This window comes from Spermophilus citellus, assembly GCF_964194105.1.
Source record: "Spermophilus citellus genome assembly, chromosome: 4".
Classification (NCBI taxonomy): Eukaryota; Metazoa; Chordata; class Mammalia; order Rodentia; family Sciuridae; genus Spermophilus; species Spermophilus citellus.
In genome coordinates, this window is record NC_138185.1 from 163,531,027 (window position 1) to 163,557,560 (window position 26,534).

Below are 26,534 nucleotides of genomic sequence, written 5' to 3' on the forward strand. Positions count from 1 at the left end.
CTCTCTTGTACTGCCTGGGATGAATCCTGTTTTTTCTGATAGACCTTGACAAGTATGGGTCTTACATAAGCTCTCTGGCACGTGGCTAATATAGGAACCCAAATCTGTTCTTCCTTAGCCCTGTTTCCCAGAGGACTCATCTATGTACCATAGTTCTCCAGCCAGTGAGTTGGGATTCTGGGCTGGGCTATCTTGGAGGGCAAACATTTTGCACAGTGCTTCCTGCATGGCATGAGAAAAGGAGCTCTTTTGGCTCAGTCTCCTTCCTGTAGGATTTTCCAAAACTTTCCAGATGTATCTAAGTTCAGGAAGCATTTTAATGGCTGGAAATAATGTCTTGTGGGGACTGGGAGTTGAGACCAAAAGGACCTCCTCTAAAAGAGGTGCTTTGAAATGTTCCAGGATCTGTATGTACATATCCAAACTGCTCTTCCCTAGTGGAAAGAATAGCAGGTTCCCATCCTTTAATGAGTTCGTGTCATAGTAGAGGCATGATGACATAGCACAGAAGAATAGCTCTAAAGAATTCTCTCCAGGAAGGAAAGGATTGTTAAGTAATTAGTGATGCAGTTGGATTCTAATTTAGATGCCACCTCAGTTTCTATAAGGAGACTTCTATAAACTCCCTTCTTTGGGCCCTATTTGGCTAATAATAATGGTTGCAAGATTAAACCTTAATCTTGTAGGGCCACTGTTACTGACCTAATGAATTGTAGTTTTCTGAGATTGTTATGAGGATAGACAACATCCGGCTGCAGAATACATTATTGGTTTTCTTCAAGCAGGTCATGGCTTTCACTGCCATGTCTCTCACTTCAAAGCCCACTTTCAGAAGGGATTCTGGGCAGGGTGTAGTGGTGCATGCCTGTAATCCCAGTGCCTCAGGAGGCTGATGCAGGAGGATTGCAAGTTCAAAGCCAGCTTCAGCAACAGCGAGGCACTAAGCAACTCAGTGAGACCCTGTCTTTAAATAAAATACAAAATAGGGCTAGGGATGTGGCTCAGTACCAATCCTGGGTACCACACCCCCACCCACTGCCAAATAAATAAATAAATAAAGTCCAAAAGGCATTCTGTTGGGGGATGATTATTGCTCCCTTAAAATATTCATCAAAGTAAAGTAGAAACAGAGGATCCATACTTATATGCCTGCTCATATCCTTCAATGTTGGGCCAAGAGGAAGAAAGTGATCATGATTTCTAGTCCATGGAGACAAAGCCCCAGAAATGAGTTTTTTACATGTTCCGTCATTACAGAGAAAATCTGAAATTCCATCCTTTTGAAAATGACTTGAATCCAATGCCATATTGATTTATTTGGGTATTGTATAGGAGGCTCACAAATTTTTTAACATAGTAATCACTAACCAGGATATTTTATGGTTATTTGATGACACATGGAACTTTCTAGACCTTAAGGTCAGGTATATATTTTATATTAAAGGAGAATGATTTTAATGAAGCATGATTGAGTAGAATTTAAGGAAGCAGATAGAAGTGGGTGCTGTACACACATTTAACTACAATTTCTGGTATCTCTGAAATGTCCAGCACTATTCTCTTGATAGTTCTTTCTTCTGACCAATTTTCCTTTATTAGCCTGCAAAGGAGTCTTCGAGATGAATCACAGTTCCAGAATTACCATGGAAGGACTTTTGCATTTGAATGTATCAGAAATCTAAGATGCTTTTTAAATTCTTTGAGAGATTAAGATGAATTCATGGACTCTAGAATGTAGTATACACATATAGCCACCATCTTCATCTCTAGATACCAAGAAAAATATTTTCCATTGCAAAAAAGATAAGGATATTTTATAATCAATTTCCAGCTCTGTATCTAATGAGATATATAATCTTGGATAAATGATTCTGAGTCATGACTTCTTCTGTAAGAGAGAGAAATGATCTAGAAGACGATTGCATTTTCTGGTTCTATGAAAAAGAAGCCATGTCATCATGCTCCACCTCCTCTACTATCTTATATAACAGGAATATCTTTCATTGTCTTTGGGAGCTTGCCATATTATTTGTTGTGCTAACCTGCAGAATGCAGTCCTTGCACTCTGCTTATTTATTTGGCTGAAGACTTCTCTTGTGTTATTTCTTGACAGATGGTCTTAGGAATACCTTTTGAAATCTACCTGCATGGCTTAAAAATTCAGATTCTGAGCCCTCCTAGACTGAATCAGCAGTTCTTGGGGCAGGTCAATAAGTCTGCATTTCGGGGCTGGGGATATGGCTCAAGTGGTAGCACGCTCCCCTGGCATGGGTGCGGCCCAGGTTCAATCCTCAGCACCACATACAAACAAAGATGTTGTGTCTGCTGAAAACTAAAATGTAAATAAAATATTTTTAAAAAATTTTTTAAAAAGTCTGCATTTCTACATTTCTGGGCCATTCTTAGGGAGACACAAAGTCTGAGATCTACTCCCACCTGATAGTACATGTAATATTCTGTGAGGGGGGTGTCTTTGAGTCTCTCTACTTTTTGAGGCCAGTTTGCATAGTCCTGGCCTACTGCTACCTGGATGGTTTGGTCAGACCCTTTCATCCCTCTAGAACTTTTCTAACTTATGAGATCACTATTATTCCCATTTGTTACAGAACTGAGGCTCAGAAAAGTAGGGTGACTTGTCCAAGTCTACGTAGTCATTAAGTGGAGCTGCAGTGAAGTAGAACTTAACTGAGGCTATAAACACATAAAAAATTGCCTGGGTTACTGCTCCCCCAAAGCCTCTGAAGGCCTGGGGCTCATCCAGTGTGCCACTTATTTACCCTGTGTTCCACTCTCCAGCAAAGGAAACTGGTTTTGGTTTCCTTAGATGTTTACTTGGCCTCTTGCTTAAGCATTTGCCTTTCCTACTCAATAACAGTGAAAGGACTCGGAAAAAAAAAAATCCTAGGGCTGGAAACATTTTGTTTCCTACAGAAAGAATATTTTGCAGCCAACTCTGTGGTTGAAAGTATTTTTCCTGTGGTCTAGGGATGGGTTGGATTCCATGTCTTCTTGGCCAGTGTCTGAGAGCTTAGCCTGTGGTGTCCCATCAAGACAGCACACAACACACTATTTTTTAAATGAGTGTCTAGTAATATTGAATGTGTACACCAGTGGACAAATAGGTCTATTTGGGTATAGATTGTGTACATAACCCTCAGGCCCTTTCGGGGCAGAGCGAACCTGGGAGTGATTTCCCACATGCTAGACACATGAACATAGCTTTTTAAGTTTTCATCACTCACACAACAACCAATCAAAGTCAGATACTGACAACATGGAAGAGAGTGATATGTGAGCCTTATGTGGATTTGCAACTAATCAGAAAGCCAGGGAATCTGAGATTCTAACCTGTCACATTTCTTTCCATTTTCAAATGCTCAAAACTAAGACATGCTGTTGGTTATATAAGATGGCAGGGTGGTCTGGTGGACACACACAAGATGGGAATTCTGGTTCTGCCTCCAGGTTGGCCACTTTCAGAGTTCAATACACTGACCTTTGCTCAGCCTTGGATAACTCACTTCTTAACATCAGAAAAACAAAAAACATAAATTTATTTAAAACAAAAACCATAAATTTATTCAAAACAAAAAACATAAATTTATTTAAAACAAAAGCTAAACAATTTTTAAAAAGCTTTGTGCTTCCAAGAATAAAAGTTCTTGTAGTGAAAGATAAATTTTTGAATTTTCAAACAGAATTCACATATAAGAAATATTACTAGTGCTAGATACCATTTCTTTGCTCCAAATTTGGTTTTTAGTCATAATTTATGTTTCCAGTAAGACTTCACAGTGTGTGGTAGTGCCCAGGGCTTTTCAGCCTTATTCCCCATGGCCTGGGCTTAATGATTCTATTCCCCTACATTCTTGTCAACTACCATGAAAATGTGGATCTCTGGGCTTCCATTGCATATGGTTTTAAGTGCAGTTACCTGTTGCCTGCTTTCCTGTCACACTAGCTGCTTGGCTAAAAGTCCCCAACACTGCCTGGCACAGAGCAGATACCTAACATGCATTTGTTGACTTAAGTGAAATAAACTTCTCCAAAGATGACAAGCTATTTGTAACTTCAGGATTCTCTAATTGGAAGTTCTGTACCTAGTTTTTCAACTGGATACTTTTTTAGATCTCAGAGTATCATGACTTCCAGGGAAGAAAGTTGCATTCACTGGATTTGGAGGGCACCATTTAAAGAAACAACCAAATTCCAAAGATGGAAAGAATTGTAAACATTTTTGTTTGATTTTGAGACAAATGGTATTAGGGCATATTTGACAAGCTATTGGAATAGAAATTGAACCATGAAGAATGTTTCATTCTAGGGAGACAGGTTGAGATAGATTTAGATTGGTGATATGGTCAGAAGGCTGCTCCTACCCTGGGATGTGGAAAAACTGGCCCATCCAAGTCAGCCTCATGGGAAAGAATGACCACAAAGAAATCAGGAATCACCAGTGGGGAAAACTGGCATTTGTTCCACTTTGTCACACAAGGCAATAGGATTGTTCTCATAGTAGGGCTGGGGTAGGGTGGAAGGAGTGGTGGTGATTTTAGTAAACCAGTTTTCTGATGACAGGGGAGAAGGGTATTTCTGTTTTTACCCTTAACAATGAGACAACAACCCAAATAACAGACTCCTTAGTACATTGAAATGCCAAAGCTAAATGAATTCATTGGGCTTTGTGGCTTTGGCTCTTGGCTAACAGACATATCCATGCATTAGGACCATAGCTTGGCAGTAAGCAAAGTGGCTGTGTGGGTCCTCAGGGAGCTCTCTGACTCTGTGGCTTTCTTTGATACATAATTGAACTTTGGCTAATTTTTCCTCTTATGGCTATGTTTATGAAGTTCAGAGGTAGGCAGAGACCCTCATTATGGAATCCAAAGCCAAAAGTAACTAGAACTACAGGATGTCTTACCACATTCTGCTTTGCTTATAGCCTTAAGAGCTGGCCCATGAGGCTTACAACAAAGACGTAAGTGAGTGGAAGAGAATGCTGAATTCTTTTCCCACCTCCACATGGCTCTCAATCTGTAAGACTGACCAGATCCTTTTAATTTCCCTTCCTTCAGAAGGAAAGACCTTTACTTGGAAAGTATCTATATATTACTAAGTTACTGGTTTCTGATGCAGTATTTTTTAACAACAATAGGTAATCTTTACGAGGTACTCAGCCATCTGCAACATATTAGTGATATAAATGCAATAAACTCATTTAATCATCACATCTTTGTAAGGTAAGTACTGTTATTCCCATTTTATACATGGAGTCAAAAAAGAGTTGTTAGTTATTATTGTTCTTATTATTCTCCAACTTTAAGTTCAATTCTGCAAATATATATTTAAATTGACTGACTTTCCTGAATCCTTCCCTCTTTCAGTCTACAACATTAGGCCACAGGTAATTAAACAATTAAAATTATCATTCTTAATTGCTAGCCCACCTTAAATTATAACTGGGTCTGGATGTTTTCAAGTTGTATCTTCTTATTTTGGGAAACCTCAAATTAGGACCTGTCCAAAATCATGAATAGGTGTATAGAAAGTGAATTGGACATAACTTTCCTATGTTCATATGCACAACCAGTGTAACTCCACATCATATACAACAAGAAGAATGGGAAGTTATACTCCATGTATGTATAATATGTCAAAATACACTCTACTATCATGTATGTCTAAAAAGAACAAATTTTTTTAAAAAAGAAAATGATTGGCTTGATGAACAAGTGAGATTGTCCATCCTACCAAACTTACACAGTAGAGTGGAAACAAATGTGACGTTGGACTGAGAAGGTTTGTGGAGTTAAAGGCAAGATCAAGCCAATAGACTCCAGAGGGGCTGAAGAGTGAGACTGTACACCATAATTTGCTATCTAAGTAGGGGCAATGCAACTTCTTTCTGACTCATTTCTACTATAACCCTTGTGCTTTCCATAGCTGTCCCCAAGGAATGCCAATAACAACATTAACAGCTGCCATTTTTGTGCCAAGCACAAGAAAAACTGTATGAGCTGCTTGCTTGTTTATTTATTTATCTGTTTGTTTGTTTAGTGGTAATGGAAACTGAACCCATAGCCAAGGGCAGGCTCAGCAAACACTGTTCCATTGAGCTACATCCCCAACCCCAAACATCATATTTATGTTATGCTATGAGATGGTTTTTTGCAATAACATTATGAAGTGACTGTTATTACCCTGAGTTTACTGATGGGAGAAATAGGTTCAGACAGATTAAGACATGTCCTAAAACTAAAACAATTAGTAAATGGTAGGAAAGGGAGTCAAATCACAACTCCAAAGTGACTTTTAGCCATTAGGTTGCTCATAACATAATAAACAGTATGGTAGTCCTCTGGTATTTTTGCTTTGCCTTGATCTCCTACCCTTTCTTTTAGTACCTGCATTATGATCTTTCTGTAAGAAAACACCTTTCTTCAATGTTTAGCCCGTGTTGTCTAGGTAGGGCTGACTATACCTACTGGCTCCATGCCTGACCAAAGGAAGGATCATATTTCCTTTCTGCAGAGATTGTTTTGCAGTAATTGGTTGACCCAAGCTAAGCTGATTAAAGTAAACCCAAGACTGAGCAATCGGGATCACTAAATCACTAAATCGAATGTAAGCATGGAGTTCCTAGTGGCCATTTTGCCACCATACAGAGGGAACCCACTTGAGGTTGACAATGAAGTCAACCCAGTATAAAACAAAGAGATATAATGTTCTGGGGGGAGGAGAGGAGGTTCTAAGGTCATAATATAGGGTTCTGGATCCAACTGAGCCTGAGGTCAGTCACTTATAAACATTCCAGTTATGTGAACAAATAGGTTCCCTATTCTGTTTAGTCTTAATTGTATATCTGTTATTTCAAACAGGAAAAACAAACAAACAAACAATAATACACACATTAGATGCTCACAGTGACATATAAATGTGAGGCCAGAAAGTTCTAATAATGAGAATCTTTATCATTAAATTGATAACCATATCTTCTCATTAAGTAGAGACAAGTTCTGATTATCTGGATTGACCTTTGTCCAGTTATTCCATTCCTTTGGTCTTCCTCTTCCAGATTTCCTTTTGGTCTTTTTCTGGATCACTTCCACCAGTGTGGTGAGGAAAAAGCATGAAATTTGCATTAAAAAGCTTCACTGCCTTTTAGGGCTCTTTGAAAAGGTTCAGATAAAGAGTAAAAATATTGACTTAAAAGCAATTAAAAACCATTTGGGGGTTTTAGATAGCCTTTCTGACCATGGTTTCTTTGCGACATATTAAACCTGATGAAAGTCCTTGATGTCATTGCTTCCACTATTAAGATGCACATTTTCTGGGTTAGTCTCAATCATTAATGTGGGCTATAAAATATTCTTTCTAGTTCAAAAGTAGCATCATTAGTACTAAAATGAAATTAAGCAATCATTTTAGAAATGTGGTTATATTGCAAGCTGATTCTTAATTAAACATCTACCATTTCTAGATTCTGGAAAAAGCAAAAAATGAATAATTTTCAAAATCTGCCCAGATGAGTAAATCTCAGAACCACTGACCATAATGCAGTGTGATGCTCAGGAGGAAATTAATTAAAAAGCATTTACTGACCACATAAAAAGGGACCAGACAGAACAGATGCCAGACCTTGGGGGAAGGGGTGTTGCTTCTGGTACCATGCCACATATACTATGACAGACAATATAGCCCTTAGTTGGTGGAGCCTGTTGGACAGACCTGGGGCTGGTGCAACCATGGGCATTTGGAGGGCTTAAGGGCAGTAACTGTTTGCCCAATGTAAACATGGAAATAATTCAGTATTTGAAAAATTGGAATGGCTTGCCTGGTGCAGTTAGCCTGGAAATTGCTCTGTACTTGAGATCTCTGTAAAGTGTACATGGGAACAGCTGGTCCTGCTGGAGGTGAAGCGTAGCTTCAGATGGGGTGAGTTTTGAACGGGGGTCTAATGGAATTCATTCAGGGTAGAGAGAACAATTCAAATAAAGGCTTCCCTGAGACATTTCCCCAGCAGGGTCAGATTTGGAAGTTATCTGGAAAAGAGGTTAGAGGTGAGATTAGAGCAGCAAGTTTATCCATATGGAGAAGGACCTGATGAAAGATGTGAAAAGTAGATATGAGGGAGCCAACAGTGGCTTTCAAGAAATTAGAACTCTGGCAATCTACTAGTGACGACATTGGGCTTATATGCAGGGGTCTTGCTTGTCTGGCAAAGAGAGAAAACTCACTTTAAGATTATTTAGACATATGATCCATGTACTCTACTAGGACATCTCTGTTATAAATTTTTTCAGATTAATCTGAGAAAACTAGACAGACATTTAAACCACTAAAGTCCTGGCTTGCTGCTCACCCTAAGCAAGGAGCTGGGAAGCAAGCATTTTTTTTTTTAAGGCATTTGTCATCTTCTGGATTCCCAAAGCCTTCTGGGTTACCTCAAAGCTGGCTCTTTCAGCTTCTTATGGGCAGAGACCTCATTGTATTCATCTTTGTTTTCCTTAATGTCTAGCTCAGTACCTGGGACATAGGAGGTACTCCGTAAATATTTGTTGAATGAATATAACATTAAATAAGTCATTCAGTTCTAAGTAATCATTGCTTATACTTACTGTAAATACAGTTTTATATAATTGCAAAGTGTATCTGTCCTTTTTAGGTCTTGTATTTTTATTCTGGCAGGAAAGGTTTCAGTGATACTCAGCTGGAGGCTCTTTCTGTTCAACAGAAAATCCCTGGCAAGAACAAATTGCATATCCGGTCTTGACTTCTGACCAAATATGGCAGAGAGCTCACTCTCCCTTTAACTTGACTTCTCCTACCTGTATAAGTCAGATTTTTGTTTATGTATTCTGAAATGGAGGAAAAAAGTAATGCATGCTAGTTTGGTTGGGGGTGATTAAGCAATATAGAATAGCACAGAGTAGGAAATAATATCCTGTAGAGGTACATAAACGTCTACACATTTTCTCTGCATGTATAAATATATACACACACTCACCACATGTGTTTTATTGTCTGCTTTAAAAGTAACCTATCATTGCAGATCATCTGTTCCTGTACATACATTGACTAATCCCTTTTTCACAACAGCATAGTATTCCATGGTGTGGATTTACAGAAATGTAGTCAAGAGGGTGGTAACATTAAAATAAATGACATTTTACCTTCATTAAACTCATATCAGGAAAATTTAAAATATTTTATTTTTAATTATTAAAACAACAGATATCAAAATAACCCCTCCTAATAAAAGTAAAACAACAAGAAGAATATATTTTTGATCCAAACAAGACAAGTCACAATACAACCTCACTTGAGAAATAGCTAACTCAGTTCATGAATATTATAGCCATGCTTTGCTTCACCATTAACCTGGTCTAACCCTGCTACTTGGAACTCCAAAGAGCATAGTACAGATTTTACAAAAACTCCATAAAAGGTGTTCTGAATTGATCTGAACTGAATGGGTTTTTAAATATAATTATTTTTTAAAAAAATTTTAGTTATACATGACACAGTATCTTTATTTTATTTACTTATTTTTATGTGGTGCTGAGGATCAAACCCCATGCCTCACATGTGCAAGGCAAGTGCTCTGCCACTGAGCTACAACCCCAGCCCTATAATTATTATTTTTAAAATGTATTTTAATTGGAACTATCTTAATTGGGCTTCTTTCTTATGATTAGATTTTAATGAGGCTTGGGGATATAGCTCAGTGGTAAAGCACTTGCCTAGCATGCACAAGGCCTTGGGTTCCATCCCCAGCACTACAAAAAAATAATAATAAAATTTAAATAAAAGGGGAAATGGCTCAGAAAACTGCTCCAAGTCACCAAATGAATCCAAGCTCAGAAAAATGAAATACCGTAAGTCCCATCCCTTCAGCTGTCCCCAAACTCACATCCTTTACCATGTGACCGGTGAGAGTCTGTGATTCTGCAGGGTGCCGAGGAGAGCTAAGCACTCCAGGATGTTGCGTTGCTGAACCTGGTTTTAGTTTTTGGTTTTTCTTTTCATTCTTTTTTCTCTTACCTTTTTTCCTCACTGGTGTCCTGTTCCTCCAAGAGTCCTGAATGCCTCCCCTGGGGATGACTCTGCCTGCCTGCCTATAGGAATCCCCAGTGTCACTAGGGTAGTTATCTCCAAGCTTTGAAGAAAACTCAGGTGGGCTCTTGTCTGGTAGATGAAAGCTTTTGTCCCATATTCATGAGACAGAGCTCTAGTTTATTCCTAAACCATGATTAAGTCCTTGGGAAGGAGTGGAAATTGAGAGTTGTATTTGAGATGAGTGCCCTACGGGAACAAAGGGGAGGTTTTCCCCATTGTTGCGCCTCCTAATTAGGCCATGCCCACGGTTGCTGTGTGCCATTCCAGAAGGTAGTTGCCTGTTTGGGAGGAAGATAGGAGCAGAGGAGTGACAGAATGAAGGGGACATCAAAAAGGTTTGCAAAAAATTTAGACCTTTCTATGACCAGATCTTCTGTACTTGCCTCCCTCGGGAGAGAGCCTATGCTCATACTCTGTTCTATAGTTTCTGACATAAAAAGTTTTCCTCACTTAGAATCACTGAGAAGGGACTGGTTTGCTTTTTTCTCATAACTGTCTATAGTGAACATGTGTTATTTATATAAGCAGAAAAGCATAAAGCCACATTCATAGTATACAGAAGGAAGAGAAAAAGTGTTGCTTGGTAGAACTGGCACATAGTTCCACAGTATAGTCAAGTCAACAATAAAAAGACTTGTGGGATTAGGATAATGTAAAAGGACGCTGGAAATTTGAGTAGGGCTGTTCCTAGCATGATGACAAAATAGGAAGACTTTCCTACCTCCCTCCATTTCTTTGGGAGCTGAGTATCAGGCTATGCTGGACCCCCTAGAGGACCCTTCCCAGCCCAGAAACCGTCCTATATTGGACAGTTTATGACTCTCTGATGGTCAATATCCATTGAATTTTCAGCTTCAAGGCTCTGTGAGATAGGTGAGATAGCCTCCTGACTCATTTCTAGACAATGTGCTCTGCCTGGTGGTACATGCATATATTAACCAAGTAGACTGCCTGAAGACACAAATTTAGTCCAAACATGATTCTAGTGAGGATTTCAGAGCCTGACAAGTCAATGGGATTATTATTATCCAAAGTCTGTTCTATAGTTTGTAATGTTTGAAGTAGGCCCCCAAATCTGGTGGGTTCCCAAAGACAGTGCATAGTTTTAAAACTCCTTATATATCCAATCTGGTTGCTGTCAAACTCTTCTAACCAAGTTCTCTCTCAAGTCCTTTCCAGGCAGCTCCCCATTTCTTGAATTATTTCAGCCTATGAGCCTATTTCTGTGGGATAAAGATACCTTGGTCTCCCAATAATATTTCATAAATGACTCACACGATGTTTATATAGAGTATAAGATTTGGACATAGTCACATTAAAAATACAGAAGACTAAGCTGACAGGTTCCTGATTGTGGCCTGACAACACTGGAATTACGTTATGAAGCTCCAGCCCTCCTCCATCTTATTGAGCTGGTTACAAAAACTAATTTAAACTAGATTGAGTTTCACCACTAAAGGAAGAGATGGGAGGGTACTCTAATGTCTCTAACACTTTCAACCACCTGAAATCCTGTCTGGTGTTTCTGTCTTGTCCTTTGTCTGTTTCTTCACTGAAAGAGGACTTTGGGGAAATAAGAAGAATGCTGTGGTGACTGGGTAAACTAATCTGACCATCCTCTGAAGAAAGAGCATGTTGATTTCTCACATTGGTTCCTCCACCCTTCACAGCAGAGCCAGGGACATGGTGCATTACACAAACCAGTCCCACTTGACCAGCTGTTTTTGGATGTGTCAAGCCCAGATTTCATCCTCTTTACATAGAAACATGTTGCCTTCCTTAAATCAGTTCCTGTGAGACTAAAGAAAATCCCGTGTGGCCCAAACATGATGTAATAGGGATGTGTGTCTCAGAATTCAAGACACACCCTCTGAGTTCCTGGCATCTTTTTTACCATAATAATCACACATCCACAGCCTTCCTTCTATGACCCTTGAAGGCCAGAGCTGTGTTGCCTTGGCTGTGTTTTCTAGCAAGCCTGGACAAAAAGATCCAGCACTGCTTCCTGTGGGTTATGGATGGTGCTAGGAAGTTGGGCATGCTTAACTGGATGTCCAAAGAGCTCAGCATTTACAGCTGGCCAGAGCTCCTATGCATTTTGTTTTTATGGTCAATTAAAAGGTAGAGAAAGAAAGGGCAAAAAGGGGGGGGGGAAATGGGTCTCTGTCACTTGAAAAAGTCTGTAACAGTATTTGGTTGCTTTAATTGGAGCTAAAGTTTCCAAATTCAGATGACAGTGAAACCAGGTCATGCTTACTAGTTAAGTTGAAATTGGCAATATTATATTAGCTTTTGTTTTTTAAAAAAAAAAAAAAACAGCTGTTTGCAGGGGGGCACGCCTGTAATTCTAGCAACTTGGGAGGCTGAGGCAGGAGGTGCTCAAGTTCAAAGCCAGCCACAGCAATTTAGCAAGGCTCTAAGCAACTTAGTGAGATCCTTTCTCAAAATAAAAAGGACTGGGGATGTCGCTCAGTGGTAGAGCACCCTGGTTTAATCCCCAGTGCCATAATGGGGCTAGGGACATAACTCAGGAGTAGAGCACTTGTCTAGCATGTACAAAGCCTTGCATTCAATCCTCAGCACCAGGCACACACACACAAATACACACAAAAGAGAATAACGATATTCTATGAAAAACCCTGAACTTGTAGCCTCAGGCACACACTTTCTAGGAGATTCTACCCAGGGTCTAGAATTATATTTCATTAGGGATTCAGACCAGCTTACTGTCTGTCCCCTTAAGTGCTATAGGAAAAAAAGTTATCCATATAAAAATAAATTAATAAATTCATGCTGGCTCAAATACGTTTCATTTTCCACATTTGCCAGCCCTATATAACTTCTACAGATTTTACTCCCCTATTTTGAGAAGGCAGTTTAGATGCCATTGATCTCATTCCCTGCTTTCCCCTCAAGCCTGTGAAGCTGTTGGTGTTGAGGCTTCAGAGTTCTGTGGAGAGTGATTTTCCAAGTGATGATGCAGATTCTCATCAGTATAAGATCCAGATATGGGTTGGGAGCTGGACCTCTGCCACCTTTCTCCCCAGCTCTCTGCACATGATGACGAGGGAGTTCCTATGAGGATCACTGAGTGCACTTCAAGCCCCCTGCTCTTACAGCCTCCTTCCAGTTGCAGATCTTCCTGTCTGGAGCATTTCCGGCCCTCTGCCCCTTGGCATGGAGAGTTCAGAGCAACCTGGGGAAGGGACAGAAGACTGAGGTTATCACAAACTGTGGAATTATCTGATGCAAGACTAACTGGTCTGTTTTCCTCCCTGGCTCTCTTCCTGGGCTTCTAAGCAGCTGAGAAAACAACTCTTTTCTAAGTCTTAGACAAGGAGGAAAAACCCTGGCATGAAGGATTTTTGTCGCAGACACTTGGCATAGCTAGAGGAAAGGTTTGTTTAATTTAGCAATGGGTTTTATTACCCTAGGACTCCACTTGAGGAGAGATAATAGCATCCCTGTCAAAGAACATTTCAGAGCCAGTGGGTTTCTCCCTTGCTTCTCAACAGTACCCTTGTTTGCAGATAAAAGTACCAAACATATTCAACAAACACATCACCTCTATGTTCATCAACAACCAGGAAAGGTAGCAGAATACAACAGTTACTAGTATGGCATTATGTAAAAATGTGGATGTGTAACCGATGTGATTCTGCAATCTGTATTTGGGGTAAAAATGGGAGTTCATAACCCACTTGAAGCTAATGTATGAAATATGATATGTCAAGAACTTTGTAAGGTTTTGAACAACCAATTAAAAAAAACAACCAGATAAGCCAAGTGCAGTAGCACACACCTGTAATCCCAGGTATACAGGAGCCTGAAGAAGGGGGATCACAATTTCAAGTCCAACTTTGGGCAATTTAGCAAGACCCTGTCTGAAAATAAAAAGGGCTGGGGATGTGGCTCAGTGGTAGAGTACCTCTGGGTTGGGAGTTGGGCCTCTACCACAAACAAAACAAAACATATAATCTTGCTGAACATGGGGAAGACTGAGACAGGATTGAAAAAACTAACAGGACAGGAAGTTGTGGATGTGGATGTGTACAAAGTCATATTTCTAAGCCATCTCACTCAGTTGCTTCTCACACTGTTTTCTGGACAGAACGTATTTTGTCATCACATTATAGCAGAGAGCAGGACAGAAAGAAAACCAGTCAGACCACCTGTCCCTACAGGAAGAAATTCTCTGCCAGCTCATTTCCCTCTGCCCTTCACCCCCAACCAATCTGAGCTTTGGGGTAGTGGGTAAAAAGGGGAAGGAAATAGGAGAGAGGAAGGATTCATCACCAGTGTTAAAGGAAGCTTTCCTGGCATAGGAATTAAGGAAGAGAAAGTGGAAGAGCTGGTGCCAACTTGCCTTCAGTCCCTTTATGTCTGCTTTCCTGGTCACAAAGGCAACACTCACTGTTTCCTAAGGTGGGACTCCACTGCAGGAACTCTCAGAGAACCAGCCAGGACCAGAGCTCCACAAAAGCAGCCTCCTGGGTAGCCTGAACCCAAAGTTTCTGACATTGGTGCTGCCTGCTCCACACTGGCCTCTCTGGCCACCCACTCTGCACTAGCCTTTCTAGCCAACCATAGAGAAGGACTGGGCTGGGTTGCCTCAGATGAGGGCACACCTATACTTTAAAAGGAGGACATAGGCACTATCCCTAGAAGGTATCACTGTCCTGGAGAAGACCTGGAGTGCCTATGCCCAGCACTTTCTATTCCATGACTCCTTTTCCACTTTCTGAGCCTTTTGGAAGTGGGATCAAGCCAGGAAAAACATGTGATGCTATAGCAAGCTGGAACCAAAGACTTGACTTTGGGCCCTGCCCAAGCTGAGAATCTGGGCAGGGATTGACTGAGCAGCCTGCTATTTTCTATGGCATCTTCTAAGTCCCCTAACTTTGGGAAGGGGATGCCAGATAAGTCCTGAGAGTGGGTATGACTCAGTAGAGCTGCTGTGGGTTACCAATTTGTGCATTTATGCATACATTCTTGCATTTCAAAGATAAGCTTCCATTCTATAAATAGTACCATTCTGGTCATGTCTTCAAATAGATGATGAGGAATCCAGGTAACATTAACTGTAAAATAGTGATGAAAGCAGTGTTATTATTAGAGGTACAGATAAAGCATAATGGGATTAAAGAGAGATCACTCTAGGCTGGAGAAACCAATATAAGCTTCTGGAAGAGGTGACATTTACAGGAGTATGAAGAATAGTAGGATGTGGACATTAAGAGATGAAAGGTGGAAGGAAAACTGCCAGTATGGAATTCATGAGCAGCTACAGCACCTAATTACTTCTTTGTCTTGAAACATGCAATATCCATGCTGCAAGGGGGAGAAAAACATCTTTCTTTGTTGCTGTGTATTTGGCCTTATTTGATGTTTTTCTCCACAGAAGGAGAGTAATCCATATGTGGTAGATTGGGGGCTGCCATCACAGTGGTTCTAAGGGCCTGTAGAACCAGGTAGCCTGAGTTGGAATCCAGCTTTATCAGTCATAAGCTACCTGCCTCAAAGCATTGTTGCAAAGATTAATGTTGTTTGGCTATGGTTGTTCTTGTCATTGTTATTATTGTAGAACCCTGGAAGGCTCCCCACCTACCCCAATCCTATTGTACTTTCTGCCATTGTAGATACATTCCTCTCCTTTGAGAGCCTTATATTAAAGTGCAAACACACCTGTGAAAGGGAATATTGGAAGGTTTCAACCAGCTGTCACTTTAGGGCTAGAGAGAATTAACTAAGAACTTGTTTGCTGAGAATGAAATAGATACCCTAGGAGAGGAACATAAAAGAAGGAGGAGAGGATGTGCAGGGAGAGGCCCAAGAGCCCCAAAGGCAAACTGCTACTTCCACCCTTTAATTAAAGTACTTAGGCCTCTGTATTCTCAATTGTAAGATGGGAGAAACCTCCACGCATAAAGTAAGAAAAACGTCCATGTGTCATTTTAGGTGTTCAGAGCTGCAACACACTGACTGGACCCGATGGAGGTCAAAGAGGTGAGGTCAAAGCAAATGCCTCCAAACTCTATCCCTCTAAGGGTTCAGAATATGCATCTGATAAATAAACAGAGGCAGAAGCCGAGGTAGAAGCAGATGATAGTCTTTTAATAAGTTCAAATTCACACAGGGTAAATTGAGTATTCCTGGCCCAGAGTACAGTGTTAGTTGACGGACGGATTGAATGCTCAAGATCAAAGGAAACATAGTAGAATGTCAAAGTGGGAAAAGACCAACAGCCCCAAGGTTTCCCTGTGCTGTTTTCTGTCATTGAATGTCAACTTCATGAAAGCAAGAACCTCTCTATCTTGTATTTTTCCAGCAAAAAGGAAAAATACCATAAATACGTGTGGATTGCACAAGTGTATAGATGAGTGGATGATATAAATAATGGAAATTATTTATCCCATGATTTGGGATTTAGGCATATCTTAAATATTTCTCAAAATAATTTAAAAATATTGGTAACCACTTTCCTTGAAAGAATAGGCGGTAGAAAAGAGAACTGGCCTTATATGAAGGAAATAGTCAAGAAAAAAATAACCTATATGTGGGAGTCACCATACCAAATATCTATCATGTGGAGCTCCAGGCTTTCTGAACCACATATGTCTATACTTATTCAAGTACATATTTCTTTGAAAACTTAGAGAATTCCAGAGTCAGCTCCACACAATGCACACAGGATTGAGTGGGATCAGAATTTTTACTAGGGACTTGGAGGGTTTTTTTAGGCCTCTAGGCCTCCCTGCAGGACATTATATATTGAAGAAGATAGATTGACACATGATAGCAGCCCAGGTCAGATATTAGAACAACCCAAATTTATGGAATGGCTGAACACGTGAAACAGAATAGCCTAAATTTTCTGCTGGGGTAGTTGTTTACTTTAGAGAAGATAGTTTATAGTTTGAATGACAGAAAAGCACATGGGGCACTGGACATTGATTCAGATCTTTAAAAAGAAGAATCTGTGTGTATTCACAAAGATACATGGCAAGCATCACTCCCTCCCCCACCCTGAAATCTACTAAGCTAAAAGCTAACTTATATTTCCCCTCCAAAACCAACTGAACTGAAAGCTTATTGATCCATCTCCTCTCAAGTAGGTAACACTATCAAACTCTAGATCAGAAAACTCATATTAAACACCTTCACCCAGTCCTCTGACAATCATGTTTGCATTGCAGTGTGTTAATTATGGATTGCTTTGGCATCTTCACTTGGTTTTTTGTTTTTGTTTTATAATTTTTTTTGGTTGTATATGGAGTCAATGCCTTTATTTGTTTTTATGTGGTGCTAGGATCGAACCCAGTGCCTCTCACTTGCGAGGCAAGTGCTCTACCACTGAGCTGCAACTACAGCCCCATCTTCACCTTGTTGGCTCTCCCATTTTTCAGCTTCGCTTTTGGACTCTGGGCCCCAATCTATACACACTGTGTAATGTGTGGTTTGCTGAGTCAAGAGGACAGCAGAACTATCACAGCCCTTGTTCCAGACACTATACTTCCATTACAATGACCCGAGACCATACTATATCTTTGAGAATCACATCTTACTCCTGATTCATGTTGAATTATTATTAACCAACATTTCTAAGCCATTTTCTGAATGCTTTATTTTATCTCCTCCATTCTATAGCCAAAGTTTGTGCTCTGTTCTCAAGGATTTCAGCATTCTAAAACACATGTAGGATTTGTCCTAACATTTTTACCAAATTGAAATTCATTAGGATATCATGATTGTATGATCTAATATATGAATTCCTCCTCTGACTTTCTTGTCTTCTATTACCTTCCTGTTATTAAAACATCCCATCAATAAGGTTAGTTACATGATCCAAAAGTCAAAGAAGCCTTTTCAAACTACTCTATTTAAAAATGACACCCTCCTCTGATGTACTACATATACTCTTTACTATACTCTTTTACTGCCCTTGTTCCCCATAGCACATATAATCACCTTAAGATACCATATTTAGTTTATTGCCTTTTTCCTCCTTTAGCTTTTAAGCTCTATTAGTGCAACTTTTTTTTTTTGTCAGTTTTAGTCCCTGCTGGATTCCACATTTGTTGTATGGATGTAGTTGAATATGTCAGCATCCTCATTCAGGTCAGTTAAAAATGTTGAATGGAACAGGACCAAGGCTAGAAACTAGTGCATCACATCAAAGGTTGATCCCTTCACAAGTTGCTACTGAGCTTTTGGCCACTTACAAATTCACTCTAATGGTCTTAGTATTCAGTGCAACTTGTCTTTATTTTATCTACCAGGCTGTCAAAAGAGTTTGTCACTTTTTTTTTTTCCAAAATCAGATATTTCATGTTGATGACAGCCCTCTGATCTAGAAGTTCTGTCCCCCAAAAAAAGGAAGTGGGATTCATCTGACATTATTTATCACTTCCTCTTTCTGACTGCACACAAATCATCCTTTTGATGACTCATTTTAAATACTGCTCCCCCCAAAAATGGAGCATTAATCAGTGACCTGTTCAAACCCTTTGATTGCCTGCAGAAGGGTCCTCACAGGTGTGAGATTCCCTTGGCTGGGACTTAGGACTTGTTCTTAGGTGGGCATTAGACTACAGAGGTGGCACCACAGAGTTGGAAGGCTTAGGTGCAGGGGCTATTATTTCATCAAGCATTGGAATGTCACATTATTGATTGCTATTTATTTATACCCTTTTGGTTTCATGTTTGGTTGCTACATTTAGACAATAGCAATCTGAGATTTGGGGTATGTTTAGTTTCTTTCATTCCTATTTGATCTTGTTCCTTTTCCCCATTCTTTCTGACACAATTGTGGTTTAGGCCACATCTCATAATTTATTCTCATCACTGAATTACTGTAGTATCTTTCTAATTGGCTCTAAACCTCCCATCTCTTGTTTTTCTTAGATTCTTCAATCAGGCTACTTATAATGTGATCTTGGGACCACAGCATCAGCATCTCTTGGGATCTTGTTGGAAGTGCAGACTCTCAGGTCCTGTTCAAAATCTACTGAATCAGAATCTGCAGGTCAGCAGAACCTGCTGGTGATCTACACCCATATTGAAGTTTGAAAAGCACTATCCTTTCTTCTGCCATGCTGTTCCCCTGTGAAAGGGCATCCTTAAACTTCATGTGAACCTCAACCTCAGTCAGAAAATGATCCATCTTAATTTTTAGATGTCATGTTTTTAACATGAAAGTATAATTGCCCACCTATACTCATTGGTTATGAAAATGGTTTGCAAGTTTGTGAATAATTTTAGAGCAGCTACTAAAAATTATTGAGAGTCAACTAGATACTTCCTTATTGAAAAGCAAAGTATTTGGGGTTTTGGTGAGCTTAGAAATGCTCCTGTTATTTATTAGGCATTTACTAGTGTTTGACAAGTATTTTATATACTTAATTTAATCTTCATGATAATCTCATTTAATGCTTTTATCCCCATTTGACAAATGTGGAAACTGAGATTCAAAAAGTTTAAGTTGTCCAGCATCACAGTATTGGTTAGAGTTCAGTCTATACTATATCACAAAGACAGCTGAAATACAGTGATGAAACAAGTAGCTCTGTCCTGAGGGGACAAGTGACCCAGCTAGAAGGTACTGATGCTATCTGAAGTCACCAAGCTTTCTCCTCCCATGTTGCTTCATAATGACCAGGAAGTTGTCCTGTCTATGTGGTTGGAACTGGTTCCTGCCCTTGGGAAGGGGAAAAGAGAAAATGAAGGGCATGCAATTTTCTTATGAAAACAGAATCTGGAAGTTCTACCTGGCATTTGTACTCATAGTCTTTTAATCACATGGCTACACACCTTGTTGCAAAAGAGGCAGAGAAATGTGGGAACTTGGGCAGTTATTTACTAAAAGGAAGAAGGGGAGTGGCCAGTAGGGAATATGTGCAGGCTCTGCTGAGGATTAGCCAACTAGTAGAAGAGCAAGATTCAAACCCCATGACTAAAACCTGTGATCTCCTTACCCCGTTATTCTACCACTTCTCATAATTGACAGACAATAAATGTTTGTTGAATTGAAATATGTGTAAGCCTTTTGGTTGTTTGCAATTATTTCTTCCTTCTTCCTTGCTTTCCTGATTACCTAAGTGGTTCCGTGACCCAATGTCACTTTTTTTTTTCCTTAGCACTAGGCATTGACCAAGGGCCTATGCACATATACAGACATGCAACATTGCACCTGGCTTATCACTATTTTTTTAATATATATATTTATAACTATTTTATTTATTTATTTTTGTGTGGTTCTGAGATCAAACCCAGTGCCTCAACTATGCTAGGCAAGCACTGAGCTATAGCCCCAGTCCCTTGTCACTGTTTTTGATGATATTATTTTGATTTGAAAAACAGGAAACTGATATTCATATTTCTTCAATAAAATATCATAAAAATCTACCAATCCTTAGAGTTTCTGTAGATCTTCATGAAGTGTGACAATGAGTTAATGATACTGATTTTTTTTTTGGGGGGGTGGGTACCAGGGATTGAACTCAGGGGCTTTCAAACACTGAGCCACATCCCCAGCCCTATTTGTATTTTATTTAGAGACGGGGTCACACTGAGTTGCTTAGGGGCTCACTAAATTGCTGAGGCTGGCTTTGAATTCATGATCCTCCCTGTCTCAGCCTCTGGAGCCACTGGTATTACAGGCGTGTGCCACCACATCCAACAAAGATACTGATTTTTTAAATAACCAAATGATCATCTCCTTTTAAATAGGTATTTGTTGTAGAAGAATGCCATTGCCAAAAGTGCTTTTGGTATTTTGTTCTGGCTGGTGTTATCAGTCACCTCTTGCTACAATAATGCTTCATGACACCACCACCAGAAGTTGAGAGGTATATAGCAATATTTAACTTATGTGTGTATAGGCCCCCTGAGTTCAGCTGTTTAGATGGTCCTGGCTGGCCAGCTCTTTTCAGGTGTCTCTTACCCTTCTGAGATAGCAGCCTAGCTTGGACTTTTTTTTTTTTCTGGCATTTGCAGAAGCATAAGAGAACAAATGGAAATACTTGAGACTTCTTGAGGCATAATCTGGGAACTGGCACAAAACAACTAGCCAGAACAAGTCATGTGGACAACCCCACAGTCAAGGGCATGGAAAATGCGCTACACCTGAAGAGAAAATATAGTCACAAGATAAAGGGTGTAAATACAGACAAGGTGAGGGATTGGGTCCAAGAAAGCAATTTACCATTGCTTTGTCTTTGGCAAGTTAATTTGAATAGTTGCAGTAATGGTAAATATTTTAAGGGTCACTTTGAATTTTTTTAACTAACTGTTTATTCATAAAATTAAAGAATGGAGCTAGGTTTATCTTTGAGCAGAAAAGTAGCTGTGATATAAAAAATAATGTGTCTTATTTCTGGAAGAATTGGTTCAATAATATGGCACTTGGTGGCAGAATATTTGGATAAACACCATATCCTTCTAAAGTGATCATCTTGAAAGGATATCATTCATTTGAACATTTGGTTCTAAAAGATTTTTTGAAAATAATAAACCTTATGACTTACAGTCATGTGATACCACTCTATGTCAAAGTTAGAAGAGTAGTAAATAGAGACTCATACCTGATTCTTTGTCTGACTCTGGAAAAATGTGATTTATTTGCAGATTCTCATTGCCAAATCCCCTCTGGCTCCCTTCACCTCATTTATCTACACCATCAAGGAGGAAGGCCTGGTTCTTCAAGGTAAGATCCTTAGGTTAAGCCATTTCTTCAAGCTGACTATGCTCAATGCTGCTCACTGCTAGAGGTAACATTGCTGTGGTCCAAAAGAATCTATTTTAGGACAGAATCAAAGGCCAACATGAATTGGCCAGTGATATTTCCCTGACAAGATCAAGAGATTGGCAGTTGTGGCAAGATTTTGACAAAAGGTTGAGGTGTGGATGAGGGAGGACTATATTGTTAATAACAGATTGGAAGAACCAAAAAGTGAAAGGAAGAAATCTAGGAATTGCCACCATCAGTCTTCTACAGAGATCCTATGGTGTGAACTGGATGGTGTGGAGGAGCCCTCTCACTTCACAGGCTGTGGCAGCATCTGGACTGGCAGCCTGTGGGGCACTGTGTCCCAACTCCATGAGCTCCATTTCCTGCCTCCTTATGGTTACTATGTTTCCCTCTCTGGTGTTTGAGTCTCAGCAGGCTCTTCTGCTAGAAACCAGGCCTTGCCTACCTGCACCTTGTAACATAGGCTTGGGACTTGAAAGGACTCAAATTCTTGCTCAAAGTGGAACACTCCCAGGCCACAAGCTGTAATTCAGATGCCAGAACTGTTCTGCAGATGCCAGATACTCTGGAGGTTAGGAAAGGCACCCAGTGGCAAATCTTTCCAGAGAATAATTAACATAAAGGCATAAATTCAAACACCATTAAACAGAAGAATCAGTCTCTTAGAAGGGTCAGATGTCTAAAACTCCTTTGTGGATAAAGAAATGCCCATGATATTCCTCTGTCCCCCACTATTAAGCAGCAGGTCCACCCACAGAGATACATAGGTGAACCTCAGGCCTGAGAAGCTTATTGCCAAGGCCATTCATGGAAGGAATGTCTGCCTGGTAAGATTTTGTAAGTTGAGGTTTTTCCACAATTTTAGAAAGAGGGTAGTCCCAGTAATATTCCCATGGAGACACATTGCTTTACAAATATCTAGCAGGAATTCTGTGGGGCAGGCTGGGGAGTTCACCCTTCTGACTGAGGAATAGACTACAGCCCTCCCTTTCCTTCCCCTTTTAAAATGTCTGCTTCTTAATGGACTCAAAAGCTGCATGTTTGTTTGATGCAATTGAGCTTCACAGCAGGGACCCTCAGGTTCACAAAAATTTGGGATAAGAACTACTGACCTTTAGCTCTTAGCCTTTGACTTATGCTATCCAAGTTCCTTGGTAAATATTTTTTTTTTACAATTACAAATATTGTTTTCTGACAAAGAAGCAGAGATTTTAAGACCAGATTAAGCAAAGCAAACAGCAGGCCCCTTTGTTACATACTCTCTAAGGGTGTATAACTAATAAGCAATCAGAAAGCTCGGTTTTTATTTACCCAGTGCACAGTGTGGCTTTGAGCTCTTCATTTTTAGAGGCTGTTTTAAAAGATAAGAAGTCTAGTAAATAGCAAATATAGAGGGACATTTCAAGAAATCCTATGGAAGATTATAAGACAAATCCAGGATGAAAAGAATCAGTTCTGCCCTAAGGACTTGTAGTAAAATCTTGCTGTGATGTTTATACCTTGATAAATGACATTCCTAAGCTTGGTCTAATGTGGATAACATCAGGGACATGTGTGGAACTAAGATCTACTGGATTGCTTCCCTGATCCTCATTGTTAAGACGGTGATTTTGACAGGGAAAAGAAAACTGGTTAGAGAAAAGAGAAACTAGAGATATAATGAACTGGTAAAGGTCAAAGAACCACAAGGAATGACTGTTAGAAAAAACTGGAAAATGGGAGAAAATGGATTACTAAAGGAAACTGACCTAGAGCAGTGCTTCCAGGAAAGAAGAAATTCAGAGAGATGGCTTATAATGTAAATCCCCAACCAATATATAAAATGCCTGGGCAGCCTCAGAACTTCACCTGGCTGCTTGCTAAGGGTTTTCTCCAGCCCAACTCTCAGCTGTGCTTCCCTCCCAGAGATCTTGGAGGCAGTAGAGCCCTTCTGCTTCTGTCGGCAGTGCCACTGAATACAATTCCTGCACTCCCTGCCCTCTTGGCTCTGTGCTCCAAAGACTCTAAGGGGGAAAAGGGTGCTCTCAGAAAAATGAGGGTCCCTCTTTGATTGTAAAGAACTCTTGGGGTTCATTTCAGCTCTGATATGATCTTGAGAAAATCTCTGAGCCCTAATTTTGTCCTCTTGAAAATGAAAATGTTGATTCAAGGCTTTGCAAACTTTGCTGTAACCAATTAGTGGGTCATGATATGAAATTGATAAATCAAGATCAGCATTTAGGAAAAAAGAAGGGAGAATAGAAAATATCAGATTATATCACATATATTGAATTGTTTAATGAAATATCTATTACGTGTGTGCTTGTGTGTGCACTTGTGCATGTCATGAATTCATATGTAGGAATTGCAGGGTGACACTTTTTTTTCTTTTCCTTTTTTTTTTTTTTTTTAAGCTTTGAATGCAGTAACCAGCCTTGGTAATCTCTAAAGGCCTTCTTGTAAGGTCCTTGTTTAGCATCTGAATGGCCATTTTAAGTGACAGCCATTTTAAGAAAAAATTCACTTTCCACCCAAGGGCATTTCTGAGAAAGGCTCACCACTCCCTCCTACCAACCCCACCCCCATTAGGACCCATGGGGCTCTAATCTCTGAGCCTGCCCCATAAAATCCCAAACCCCAAGCCTGTTTTGCCTCTCTCCATCAATGGAGAGATGTGCCTTTATTTGTCAGCTCTGACAAATAAAACTCTCATGTGTATCTTTGCCTGGTCTCCGTTTTTCATTTCTCACTCTCCTGTCTCCCGGTTCCTTGCTTTCTTTTCACTTTTCACTTCAGCTTTATCTGATCCTCCTGGGGGGTGATATACTTATCATTCATTTAGCCTGATACCTTTAGTTGTTCTCTTGAGATCTTCATACACTGGAACATAAAGGCTTATTTTTCCCTTTCTTACCAGATGACTGAGCTAAAAAAGACACCTGCACAATTCCCCAGGCTTAAAGCAAAGAAACCCTTTTCTCCCTGGGTGGTAAACTTGGAAAGGTACCCACAAGTCAAGGCTGAAAGCTTTCCTGGTGTGCAAGGTCGCTCTGGCGTGGTAGCACCTGGAGCTCCGAGTGGGGTCTGCAGTCCATTTCAGAGGGGCACAGAGACAGAGGGGAAGGGCTGGGAGGGTGAGACAGGTCTGTACCTTGACACCAGGCTCCATAATAGAGTGAGCACGAGCAGTGAGAAGAAAAATCCATGCTGCTAGTGAACTTGGGAATGGTCCCTCAGTGCCTTTTATCTCTTAGCAAGGCCAAGATTCCTTCCAGCCCCTGTCCAGGAGGTTTGCTAATACCTGAAGCTCTGCACAAGCAGTGGAAGGGAGTAAAAAGTGAGAGCAGAATAGGATTGAGCAACTCTGCAGGCCATTCCCCTCCCATTCCCAAGGATTAGGATGTGAGAACAGGCAGCAACTGGGGGCCTGACACCCTTCCCACCCCTTTGTTCACTGGGGTGGGAGGGACAATGAAGCGGCAGGCCAGAGAGACCCAGGGGCTGGTTAGAGATTTCTCAGGCGCTTTTTGAAACACTTGAAGGAGCCGGTCTGTGCTATTGTTGAAGTAAAATAGAAAGCGGAACTATTCTCCTTTGGCAAAAAAAAAAAAAGAAAAGAAAAGAAAAAGTAAGAGAAAGAAAACCCACCCTCCCTGCATCTTCAGGAGGCCTCAGACTCAGGCCATTAACATGGTAATACTATCCCGTCTGCATCTTCTTTGTCTGCCCATGTTCTTCTGGTATCCTGGCCTCTCCTGGCCTGGCCCTGGACCCTGGAAATATTTGGGCCCCAAAGGAGAGGGAGCTGACTGCAGCCAGCAGCTTCTTGATGGTTCAGCTCCGATAGAGGCCAGGTTGGGGCAAAGGAAGAGTTCAGCCCTTTGTGCAACTGGAGTGGGAAAGGTGGGGGTGAAGGAGGAGCCCTGAATCCAGTTTTCCTTTTGTCCCCTATGGAAGGTCCAGTGCCCATCAAGTGGAAAAGTTTAGAGGAGCTGGCCTAGGCTGGAATGAGACTGCAGGACGCTGGGATCTGGTGGCAAGAGAAAAGCAGAGGTTGATTTGGGGCACCAGCTTTAATGGGGTGGGCCTCAAAGCACTTAGGTGCAGAAGGGAAGAAGAATTCTCAGTGAACTCCACCACTACCCACATCAGCTCTGGTGATATCCTTTGTTTCTTTAGTAAGCATCAAATGTACCACCCAGAACACAGCAGAGACTCTAATTGAAAGCAGCCAGGCTATGTTGCTGATGCTGCAGGGCGCATGTAAGAAGCCAGGGTCAGACCCTTCTGGAACCATCCCCCAGTTTTGGGAGGCCCATGGATGAGGTGAAGCAGCTTCTTAAGCAGGGCTGGCCCTAAGAATGGAGAAGCTAGGCTGGCAGGGTACATCGTTCACTCTTTTTCCTGTTCTCTCTTCCTTGGGAATTTAGGGAGGGTTGGAAATACAGAAAGCCAAAGTTGTTTTGAGCAGGACTGAAGGTAGCAACTTTCTCAGTGAGATAGAAACGTGTTTTTAAACAGTTTTTACAAAATCAGGATCAGATACAATTGGTTGAATTTGGATTCCGACACTGTCCTATACTAGTTTGGGTTTGAATGAATAGCATACATTTTAGGATAGCTGGAGAACATCAGAGGAGACCAGGGCACCCTGACACAGTTCCAGAGAAGGTACTGAACACCAAGC

At 40.5% G+C, this 26,534-nt stretch overlaps 1 protein-coding gene across 1 annotated transcript in view; it reads left to right on the forward strand.

Moving 5' to 3' along the window:
- The window catches only part of RAD51B (RAD51 paralog B), a 581,568-nt gene that overhangs the window by 549,651 nt on the left and 5,383 nt on the right, over positions 1-26,534 (forward strand). Inside the window, exon 10 of the mRNA XM_081288759.1 lies at positions 21,745-21,823. Within this exon, the coding sequence (XP_081144885.1) occupies positions 21,745-21,823 (79 nt within the window). The remainder of the gene's footprint in view (positions 1-21,744; positions 21,824-26,534) is intronic.